Source organism: Aedes albopictus, chromosome 3 (assembly GCF_035046485.1).
Source record: "Aedes albopictus strain Foshan chromosome 3, AalbF5, whole genome shotgun sequence".
In the NCBI taxonomy this organism is placed as follows: Eukaryota; Metazoa; Arthropoda; class Insecta; order Diptera; family Culicidae; genus Aedes; species Aedes albopictus.
In genome coordinates this window covers 127,710,485-127,722,836 of record NC_085138.1, presented here as the reverse complement: position 1 = coordinate 127,722,836, position 12,352 = coordinate 127,710,485, and the positions used below count along the sequence as shown (strand labels likewise).

At 41.9% G+C, this 12,352-nt stretch overlaps 1 protein-coding gene across 6 annotated transcripts in view; it reads right to left on the bottom strand.

Moving 5' to 3' along the window:
- The window catches only part of LOC115269272 (regulator of G-protein signaling loco), a 176,738-nt gene that overhangs the window by 103,317 nt on the left and 61,069 nt on the right, over window positions 1-12,352 (bottom strand). The window contains exon 1 of one of the 6 annotated variants that reach the window (XM_062861250.1): window positions 967-3,128. The exons of the other annotated variants lie outside the window; for them this stretch is intronic. Coding sequence (XP_062717234.1) covers window positions 967-2,757 — 1,791 coding nt within the window. The 5' untranslated portion in view covers window positions 2,758-3,128. Of the gene's footprint in view, window positions 1-966; window positions 3,129-12,352 lie in introns of those variants that run through there. 6 annotated transcript variants of the gene reach the window in all.

Below are 12,352 nucleotides of genomic sequence, written 5' to 3'. Positions count from 1 at the left end.
GGAGTTCCTGAAAATATTAAGAAAATCTTATGGAGAAATCACAGGAGGAGTGCTTGGAAAAGTATTAAGGCGAAACATCTGAATGGATCGTTAGAATCCCTGGAAGAATTTTTGGAAGAAATTCTTGGAGAAACACCAGCAAAAATACCTACAAGAGGCGAAGCAAGAATTCTTGAAGGAATCGCAGCAAGAATTTCTGGAGAAATCCCACTTCGAATGCATTAAGGGTTTCTAATGGATAAATCCCTGGAAGAATTCCGACAGCAATCCCAGAAGCAATCCAAGCAGTATAAATCTCATAAAAATAATTCTCGAGCAATCCCAACAAGTAAACCTGGAGGGACCCCAGAGGTGCCGGAAAGAAAAAAGAATTGGTAGATTGTTTTTAATCTTCAACCACTTAACCTAATTTACAGCTCTTTTGTCCACCAGAGAGCTGCGGGAGCAATTCCAATTGGCAGCTGCACTTTGTACAACGCCTAAATGTGTTCTATTATAATTCTACTATATCGAACTGGTTGCCTTTGCGCTGCTGTCACTTTTCTACCTTGTCTATGGTAGAATGATGAGCACGTTGTGTGACTCTTGGTCCTTTCCGGGCTCTTAAGAGTTTCCGGGTCCGTTAGAGCGTATGCTCAGAAGAGGGTCAGGTGTCAGTCGCTCTCGAGGGAAAGAGCAACTGACGAAAAATTGCATTGGGACTGGGATGGAACCCATGACCAGACCATCCACTTTTGAAGTGAACTTGTGACCAATTGTGTCACTGCCCCGGCTTATGGATTCAGACTTGTATTTAGAAATTTCTAAGCAGCAAGTTACAGCACAAATATCAAACTTTTTCTACGACCAATATTTTCAAGCAATAGACACATTACATAATCATACGTATCTATATAATGAGACAATATTTTAGGACGATTTCCTGCAAAGTTCATCACTAGCATTACAAAAAGAATATCTACTTACGCCGATCTTATCCAAACTTCGCAGCGACGCTTCATGAACACTATGAAAGTGCACGTGAGCCTCCTTCATGATCGGCGCCTCCTCTTCGTCCGATTCCCCAATATCCGACGTCATCGGGGTACAGCTATGGCTACGCGCCTTGCAGTGCACCGGATCGCTAACGGAGCGCTTCATAATACTGGTGGTAGTTGTGATGAGACTCTGAGCCAACTCGGAGGCGACGTTGGTCGCCTGTGGAGGATCGATCTTGAACGTGGGAACGATCGGGGCTTGCATCTCAAACGACGATTCTGGCGAAATGTTGAAATGCACCAACCGGGTTCCAATCGGATGCGGTTCGATTTCATCGTCTTCCTCCTCGACATCCGAGTGCGATGGTTCACACTCGAAGGAATAGTCGAAATTTTCACCCCAAATTAGGGTTCGACTGGTCAGATCGACCGTGCGAACTGTGCACGACCAGCGACGCAGGTTTTCCTCCGTGAGGGTTGGTGAGCCACAACGACTTGCGTCTGAACTGTTATCACTGGTTAGGGATCTTTTGCTCTGTATCGGTTTTTGTACTCCTTCCAAACTGTTGCTTTTCTTCTTTGACGAGAAGAAATTAAGCAAATTAGAGTGGGATGGTTGTTTGGGAATCTCAGAGTTTCTCCGTTTTTGGAACTTTTTCCTTAAAGCTAAAGGTGTTTTAAGCGCTTCTTCGAAAAATGCTTTGGTAGAAGATGATTTTCTGATTCTGTTAGGACTTGGAATCGGGTGTGGAATATCTGGAGGTTCTGGAAACAATTCTTCCGGGTTGAAGGGCTCCACTTCCTTTTTTGGTTCTTTCTGTAGGCAGGTTTCCTCGAGTTTCAAGCTTTCCTTGCTGCTGCACGTATCATATTGATCTTGCTCCATCGATTCGAAATCTGAATCAATGAAAGACGCATCCGCTGGAGGTGCAGACAAGTTCAATTTGTAATCGTCTGTCTTTGGCACAACCTTATTAGATTCAACGGTTTCGCTAGAGCTACGTGCCTTGATTGGGGTGGAGCTTGGTAACGATAAAAATTCCTCAGAAGGATCTTCCACTTTGGACACTGCGAAGCGCACACCTTTCATCTCATCGCAAATCTTTGGTTTCTTGAACACTGAATCGTTCGCAGTGGTATCCGACCCGGACGAACTCAGGCAATGCTTTGATTCAGAACAGTTTTCTATAACACTCAACTCATTTCGCTCCAAACACGAACTCTCACCCTCATTGTTGTTATTCACACTACACTCATTTTTGCAACAAACACTTGCATTATGCTGACTTAGATCACTCAGGTATTTCCGAATTTCCAAATCCGAATCTTCCCCCACAAGAATCTCTTTGGAACTTTTCAACTCTGGCGTTTGGTTTGGTACTGTCAGCAACGATTTGAACTCTAATACATTCTCAAGTGACGAATCGTTTGCCGATTTCAGGAGAGTCATAAAATTTTTATTGAGTATCGGCTCCAATAGCGCAGCCTGATTGCATCCCGATGGACTCTCGAAAACACTCTTCACACTGGTTGTCACTTCAATCGTACTACCACCACCTTGATGAGCACCCTCACTACACGAGCATTTCTTCATCGCATCCCCATCCATCTTCTTCGAAGTATTTGACACCAACGTTTTCATAATAATCGTTATCTCGGAAGTTTTGGTAGTCGTGACATTCGACGATTGGGGAACCACGTTCTCCTTTGGCTCCTCGCAGCTACTTTTGACCGCAGTGGCGGCGGCGGCGACGGTGTTTTGCGTACAACTCGCCATCATCGCTTCTTATCAGCACGTTTGGCTATTTACACGACGATAAGACCTACGGAGAGAGATACTTTCTTCTTTCCAAACACACTACTGTCGTTCGCCCTTCGGCACTACCGCAAATCTACCGCACTTGGTAAAGATCGAGCGTTCTGGACACACATTTTTTTCTTCTTGAACTTTACGCAAACCAGACCAAAACACTAATGTAGATCAAAACTGATAAATGCTCTTGGAACGATTTCAACGCCTCAGCGCAGCCGAGCTGCTGACTGCGTTAGATTCCAAATCGGAACTGACGTTAGCGGTTTCTAGACGCGGATGGGTGCTGGCTGATTGATTCTTTACTATAACTAAACACAAGCACACTGGCGGAGGAACACACCGGTTAATCATTAACACGCGTAAGGATCGAAGACAATAGAATTGTGGGAAACGTCAGAGGGTTCTAAATTGTTTCAGTACACTGGCAAACCGTCGATCGTCTACGATCCGCACTACCCACGGCAAAATTATATGACTGAACGAAGAAATTGCTGTAGTCCGAAATAGGGACGACCTAAACCCGTTCCTTCCCATACATTATCTAATATGGCTAGTTCCAAATCCGTCCATTGTGTCTGGCGATCCCAGGGAGTCTCACGTTACGCACTTGCGCACGAGTCGAACATTTGAAACGTAATCATATGGGTTTAAGCATCATCGAAAGCAGATTGGCGTGGGTGCGTGTCAATCTTCAACGAGTAATTTCAACACAATAACATTCCAAAAAAATAAACAGCACCAGCTATGTGGACTGACTGGTATAATAACGAGGTGATGGTTATCTCTACCATACTTGTTCCTCCCATTTTTGACGATCATCGTCCAACTAACTGATTCCATCATGTCATTTGAGACCACCTACTTTGTAACGAGCTCGTCTGGGACATCTCTTGTGTGCGTCATAATGATTGGCGAAATACAGGATACACGCGTTCTCTGAATTAATTTATCATTGTGTGATTGGTACATATACGTGACAATTACGCATTTGGCGAAGGTTTTTGAGTCGTGGGATTGTACAAAAAATTAACTAGCGCGAGTGTTAAAGTAAATTTACACTAATTTTGCGATACATATTAGCAATAGGATTAAGCTAATTGCACAAATTTGTAGATTGTAACAGTCCTAGATCGCTGTTTAAAGGGCTGCCTTTTCCCACCCGTTACCAAAACACAAAGATTCAGAAGTAATCTCTGACTTTTAGACAAGATTGATGCTAATTTTGCGATACCGTATTACCCCGATAATACGACACCGACTGTTGTCGAATAACCGGGGTAAACTTTTAATTCGACAAACTGGTCACCCTACACCATCATGCTCATTAAAATTTGGCAACTCTATTTTTGTTTTTGTTTTGATTTCCGGGTTTGTTATGAAACATAATTTCAACAGATATTGCGGTGGTGCGAATAAAATGCTCGTTCTTTCTACGATTGTTGCCATCCTCAGTTCATTCCGGTTTGTCTTCAGACGATTATGGTATCGAATAGCACCAACTCAGAACTTCCGGAATTAGCGGCTGCAAGAGGAGCTGCTGCTGGTGCGAGTATAAGCGCAACATCAAACTGTTTTGCATTTACAGTGTACATCGCTGTGACATTTGAACACTTTTTAATTCGACATGTGTCGTATAAGCGGGGTACGAATTAAAAAGTGTCGTATTAAAACGTGTCGAACGAACGGGGTAAGACGGTACATATTTACATAAAACTATCATGAATTTGAGTTATAGATTCTTCCAGAAATGTCTCGTGTGATTTCTCCAGAGTTTCCTCCAAGAATTATCTACCGAAATTCTTACTGAGATTCTTCCAGTCAGTTCTGCAAAGAATCCTCAAGGAATGTCTGTTGGAATTGCTTCAAAAATTCCTGAAAGGATTCCTTCAGAAATCCCTCTTGGGTCGCCTACAGAAAAGTGTGTGGTTTCTCCTAGGATTCTTTGGAACTCCTCTTGAAATTGTCCAAGATCTTCAAAGATTCTTTGTAAGATTCGTCGAGGAATCTCTACTGGAATTCACTTAGACGTTCCAGCTGGAATTTATTTAGCACTTCATGATAGAGCTTGCTTGAGCTTGAGCTGGATTTACCGCCCGTGCATGCTACTCCAGTATCGCCGGAGACCAGCTACACTCACACAAGGAACCAATGAGATTATCTGCCGGGGACTAGCATGCATCTTCAGTGTGTGAGCGTTTGTGATCTTCTATTTTTTAGGCGACAATGGCGCCTGCCACGTCAGGTTGCAGATCAATGTAGGGAAGTTATGATTTCTATCATATAACTCTTAGGCGTTATATGATAGATTGACACTGTGATGTGAAAGTTGAAAGGAAGATAAACGGCTTTTCAACCGTTTCTGGTTCTATCGATGGAATATACATGAGTTGTAAATATAGAGAGGAGAGTATAAAAAAAGTGGATAGAAAGATACAAAGTAGAAGGGATTAAACCCAGGACCTTCTGCATATGAATCAGAAGCGGTAGCCACAAGACCATCATGCCCATAAAAGACGTACTTCATTTCTCCAGGAGTTTATCCTCCAATTTTTTCAGAAACTTTTATGATTTCTCCTGGTTCCCCAAGGATTCCTAAGATAATATCTCCAGAGATTCTTCCAGGACAATTAATTTATAGCCCTTTTCCGGCTATAGCAGTCGGCCAATGTGTCTGAAATAGACGTAAAAACATGAGCATTTAAAGGTAAAATGAGACAAATTGAGAGATCAATTTGTGGAAAAAAAAACACTTGTTTTGGTGGAATTCGAACCCACGAATCCGTAACGCTAGTCTGGCGCGTTAACCAACTAAGCCACAGATCAAGCTACGATTTTGCGAAATAGAATGTCAAACGGGATTCGAAGCACCACCCTAACCGGGTCTGTCTTTCATAACTTGACTTTTCCTTCGGCTCTTAGGGTCTGTTTCAATTGGAGAATTAAAATTAATTTTCACTTAAACTTAACAGTTCGATAGTTATTTCCTAAGGAGAACTGTCAAGTTTAAGTGTTGAACTGTCAAATTTAAGTAAAAAAATAATTTTAATTCACCAATTGGAACAGACCCTTAGATGTCAATCTCCCGCACCCTCGCGGCCCACGAGCAAGAAGTGTGAGCATACTGTTTTAAGATGTTGATAAATTAAGCGCACTTTTCCTTTAATGCTTCAAGTTTTCATGTCAATTCTTCCAGAAATTTCTCCGTCGATTTCTCCGAATATTTCTGTTAGAAGGTTTGTCCATGCATTTTTGTAGAAATTTCTCCAGTTCCACCAGAAATTCTGACTGGGATCCCGAGCAGGAGAAAATAACTGAAGAATAACTAACTCAGGTATGGAAAACCGAATACCTACAACCTGAATGAGGTATTAAGTAGCCCTGCATAAGAGGTAAAATACCTAAAATAATAACTGGCATATTGCGTGAATAATGACATCACGTATGACAATACCTAAATAATAATCGGTGATTTTTCCATACAAATAGCGATTTTTCCATAATTGAGTAATACCTCAAACCATCCTCAACACCAAACCAATAACTCGAGGTATTGAATCAATACCTACAAAATACTAAAATAAGTTATTTTCAATACCTGGATAACCGACCAATACCTTGTCTTGGTATGATACCTGGTTTTGGTATGCTCCAGTTATGTGGCAGTTATTCATTCCTGCTCGGGATTCCTAATGTGACTATCTGTGGAGTTCGTACTGAATTTCTTGTGTTTTTCCTCCAAATATTTCATCAGGATTTTCCCAGCAATTCTTTCGCATATTCGCTATGGAATCCCTTTGGAGATTCCTCCCAAAAATTATTTATTCGGGAATTTTCTGTTTTTATTTTTTTCATTCGGGAATTTTCTGATTTTTTTTTCAGAATTCTTCCGGGGTTACCTTCAGGAACTTTTATCAGATTTTTTTGGGATTCGTCCAAAGATTTCTCAAGTAATTCCTCCTGGTTTTTTACCAAGAAATTCTTCAGAGCCTAGGGTAAGTATGTTAACTCGTTACTAGCGTTTTTACTCCAGTATTTTATGTTCAAAACAGACAAGCGGACTGCCTGTTTTCTTAGTTCCGTAGAAAGATGTGTGGTTCCATTACATCGCTATATTAAAGGAGTTTGTGATTGTTCCTTGATACGACTCAGGATATTTTGATTATTGCTAAAGAATTTTTTTTGGATTTCTCTGAGCATACAGGTAGGGTGGGGCGGGGCAAGATGGGTCGCGGGGCAAGATGGGTCAGTGCCATTTTCGGGCGCATTACTCATGTTTTGATTATGTTACTAATTTTGTTGGATGACCTGCATGAATATACAAAAGTTTAGGGCATTGATTTAAAAAAATATTCACTCTCATTGGAAATAAAAAATAAAATGGTTTTTAGCCATTTTTCTTATGCGATACATTCCATATAATCTCCATATAAACGGCCGCGGGGCAAGATGGGTCACCTTCAATTTTGAACGTATTTTTGAAGCATTCAAAAGATAATTATTTTTTATGAAAAGACTATCTCATAAATGACTTCAATCAAGCGGAATGAACGCTCAAAATTATAACATAAAATTATGATATTTTTTTAGTGAAAACATCGATTTTCAAGTCGACTTAGGACCACTCAAATCGTAAAGTTTTTTGTATTCCAAATAAAATTATAAAATGTTTACTAGTAGCTCTGGTTTACTCAGTATGCATGTGAAGCATGTATGCATGCAGAAAAAATCTTATATTTTAACGTTTTTCGTTGAGAAAATGTGAATTACTTAAAAGGTGACCCATCTTGCCCCGCCCTTTTTTCACGGCGCAAAATCGATCACTTTTTAAAACTGCTTGTTTAACATCATATTTTGTATTTAATGAACTTTTTATCGACTTTTAGCATAGCTAACTAGTGTATTAAAGAGTAGCGGACGAATACAAACCAATACGATTTGTATTTACAAAGTTATGGTTATCCATCCTTAGGTGACCCATCTTGCCCCGCCCCACCCTACATTTCACAACTAAAGTGCCAAATGCGAAAAAAAAACAACATGAAAAATATCATAAAACAGCTAAATTTTCATCTGGAAAGCAAACTCGGTTCTAAGAGGAATGAAATATCTCATAGATTAGTCCTTAAAGCAAGGTTATTGTATAAATATGACAAAATCAGTTATATCGAGGACACGTTGTGTAGAGGTTATGTTATATCGAATTGCTAAAACATGGAGAAATACCTGAACAAACCTCCAGAAGAACCCTTGTTTCGCAGTTAGGACGATTGAGTTGGTGTACCGTGATCTGGTGGTACATTTTTTCGATGTCAGCTACCAATGCGATCGAAAATTTCCAAAACCGAAGAACCAATCATCAATTGGGGTGTTTTGGCATACGCACTGCGTATTAGCCGTTTCAGTCACGGGAGACGATCGAGCGATAGTAATTTTCGTCGATGGTGTAGTTCGACCCGTGAAGCTCTTCAACTTGCCAAAACCACTAAAGCTATAGTCGACGTATGACACTAACTGTGGGCCGCGAATTAGTGCCACCGATTTCCTTCTACCTTCCGCACATTATCCAGCCGAATACCGTCTCTACGAGTAATGGGCCATGGTTTTAAAAATGGAATCGTACATCGCGCCGGATTGAATAAAAGTGGGCGGTGCTAACGATCATAACCACTCTTCGAGAAGCGTGGGAGTCGGGATTAGCCAGGGCAAGGCCTTTGGGGAGTGTCCTCTGAGCAGTGGAGAAAGAAACAGATGTCGAGTCATGGGTCACCTTCGTTGAAGTTGGCCACTCAAGATCGAATTTCTGCACGTACTTCGTGTTTTGCATTGGTGACGATGCTATCAACTCCGGCAATTGGCACGTTTACAACCTTGCGCGAAAGGTGTAGCAGCTCGCTGATTGTGTCTGGCTGCGAACCATTTGACCGTAGACGTCGACGACAATCAGTACCACGGTCGTGAAGAGAATGCTGGCGTTGGAGGACTTCAAAGCAGATACATGCTCTGCAGTAGTACAGTGGTAACACTAGAGGTGCTGGGAAACGGGACATCAGGACTGCGCGAACGATCATAAGTGGATTATGGAATGATGCCGTGAATGCAGTTGCTGCAGAGCTTCTTATCAGAAACCACCTTAACCCTTTCAGGACGGTTGGGTCATTTGCACCTCGCTGACGTCTTCTATAGCGGCGAGGTTGGTGAAAAAAGTCGACCCGAAGGGGTTAGGGCGCCCTTTCGTATCCTGACCATTCAAGACAGAGCAGTCAAAAATCGAGTGCTTCTATTTGTCACAGGCTGAACAGATCGGGAACGATTTCGACGGAATTTCAGCCACCGCGATGATACTAATCCGAAGCTGATTTGCTTTCTTCATCGCGGGAACGTTTGCTGGTTTGGGATTGGAATGTTGGAGGCGGTTCAATAATCTTGTCGTATGTAGGATAAGGTTCAATACCGATCGATCCCTCCCCCGCCGTCAACAAAGCATCGTCTAGTTTATCTTCCAGGGGTTCAAAAAAAGTTTCAATGCGTTTCAAGTTCTTAGGTATTTTCTGAGAGATTTCAATACGTTTCGAAAGGATTCAGAGGGCTGCAGGAGAGCCCCTGACGGGAAGTCTACGACGATCTCAGATGGTTTCGGAAATTCCTCGAGGAGTTCCTCCGGAAATTCCTTCAGTTCCATCGGGAAGCTCTTCGAAATTTCTGTAGGAGATTACTCCAATATTTATTAGGAATTCCACCCGGAATACATTCGGGAATTCCTCCAAAAGTTATTTCAAATCTTCCGTCAGAAATTCATAAGGAGTTGCTCCGGAAATTCCTTCTGCTACTCCGGGAAATCCTCTAGGAGTTCCTCCGAGCATTCTTCCAGGAGTTCCTCCGGGAATTCATCCAGGAGTTGCTCCGGGAATTCCTACAGGAGTTGCTCCAAGAGTTCCTGCGGGAATTCCTCCGGAAATTCCTCCGGGAGTTCATCCGGAAATCCTTACAGGAGTTCCTTCGGGAATTTCTCCGAGAATTCTTCCAAGAGTTGCTCCAGGAATTCCTACAGGAGTTCCTCAGGGAATTCCTCCAGGTCTTCCTCCAAAAATTTCTTCAGAAGTTCATCAGAGAATTCTTCCAGGGGTTGCTACGGGAATTCCTACAGGAGTTGCTCCAAGAGTTCATCCGGGAATTCTTTCAGGAGTTCATCCAGAAATTCCAAGTGGAGTTCCTCAGGGAAATCCTTCAGGGAATTCCTCCAGGAGTTCCTTCGAGAATTCCTCCAGGAGTTCTTCCGGAAATTCCCCCAGGGGTTCCGCCGAGAATTCCTCCAGGAGTTCCGCCGGGAATTTCTTATGGAGTTTCTTCTGGGAATTCTTCCTGGAGTTTCCCCGGCAATTCCTCCAGCTCCTTCGGGAAATCTCTACAGGAGTTCTTGTGGAAATTTCTCCAGGAGTTCCATCGGGAATTTCTCCGGAAGTTCCTCCGGAAACCCCACCAGGAATCTCTCCAGGAGTTTCTTCGGGAATATCTACAGGAGTTCCTCTGGCAATTCCTCCACGAATTTATTCGGGAATTCTACCAGAGGTTGCTCAGAGACTTCTTCCAGCCAGAGTTTGGAATTCCATCGCGAGTCAATGAGCGTTCAATACGAGAGCGCAATAAAGAGAGAAGATACTCGGCGACGCTAATGAAAGTGAGGCATTCGTCAAGAATATTTTATTGTCATAACTCTTGATGATTATGGCAACACAACCTGCAACATCATGAATAAAACTCGAGTAACACTTTGATGACCTTGAAGAGGTTTTGAGAACCGTCATAAAGCCTAATACCTTTAATTTTGGTATTATGGTGGTTTTAAGATCTTCTTAGTCTATTTGAGTAAAAATGTTACTGCAGTTTGTCGGGAGTATCTTCTTTGTATTCCTTCATGAACAATGCGGCTCGACGAGAGAACATAGACATGCTTGGTAATTAGAACAGAGCCAACAGAAGGAAGGCAAAACTGCTGAGAGGTTCACTGACCACTTCGGCAGCCAAACACTGCCTCCAGGAGTTCCAATGTGAATTTCTCCAGAAGTTCCTCCGGAAACCCCTCCACGTGTTCCTTTGGGAATCTCTCCATGAGTTGCTCCTAGAATGTTTGGCTACTCTGATGAGTTCTGATGCTGCAAGGGCTGTCGGCAAGAATTGGCAAAATTGAATCACCCCTCACCATAGCGTAAAAAACTGGATAGGAGTCTGTCTGGAAATTCCTCCAGGAGTTCCTCCGGAAATTTCTCCAGGAGTTCATCTAGGAATCTCTCCAGGAGTTCCTCCGGAAATTCCTCCAAGAGTTCCTCTGGGAATTTCCCCAGTAGTTCCTTCTGGGAATCCCTCCAGGAGTTCCTCCGGGAATTCCTCAAGATGTTCCTTGGGGAATTCTATCAGAATTTCCTCCGGGAATTCCTCCATGAGTTGCTCTGGGAATTCCTCCATGAGTTCCTCTGGGAATTCTTCCTGAAGATTCTCCGGCAATTCCTCCAGCTCCTCCGTGCAATCCCTACAGGAGTTCTTTCGGGAATTCCTCCAGGAGTTCCATCGGAAATTCCTCCAGGAGTTCATTTGGGAATTCTTCCAATAGTTCCACAGGGAATTTCTCCAGAAGTTCCTCCGGAAACCCCTCCAGTAATTCCTTCAGCAATCTCTCCAGGAGTTGATCCGGGAATATCTACAGGAGTTCCTTTGGAAATTCCTCCAGGAGTTCCTCCGTAAATTCCTCATGGAGTTCATCCGGAAATTCCTCCAGGAGTTCATCCGGGAATTCTTCCAGGGATTGTTACGGGAATTCCTACAGGAGTTGCTCTAAGAGTTCCTCCGGGAATTCCTTCAGGAGTTCATCCGGAAATTTCAATAGGAGTTCCTTTGTGTTTCAATTGATATTAGATGATGAGTTCAAACTTTATTCGTCACGGTGTGCCAAAAACCGTTATTAACAAATAAAAATGTCCACCCAAATGGCACCCGGCATTCGAAAGATATACTATTCTAGTATCTCCTTTGAAAATTTGAAAATCTTTCATCGAGGGAAACTAAAGTTTTTATGATTTGAAGATTTTGAGCCATTTCTATAGAATTTTCTTATATGAGTAAATATGCGCGCACGGTGTGCCTGGAACCACTATTAACTAATAAAAATATACATCATATTGCCAGCCGTTATTCGAAAGATATTTCATTTTAGCGTCACCTCAGAAAAATTGAAAATGTTTCATCGAGAGAAACAAAAGTTTTTACTGTTTGAAGGTTTTCCTCTATTTTCATAGAATTAGCTCATATTTGGCAATATTTTCATAGGATGTTTCAATGGCTTTTCTAATCATAAACAAATATTAATAAGTTTCACAAACATCATTTCAAAGTGCAACACTCAAACAACTTCTCTGGAAATTTGACAACATTTCATTGAAACGATCGCAAATTACAGTGGTTTGAAAATATAAGATATGATTAAGTATAAATGTAGTAATTTCATTGAATATTATTTCAATTTCTCATGTTAATCATTCCTCGCAATGAATATATATTTTGTTACTCATCT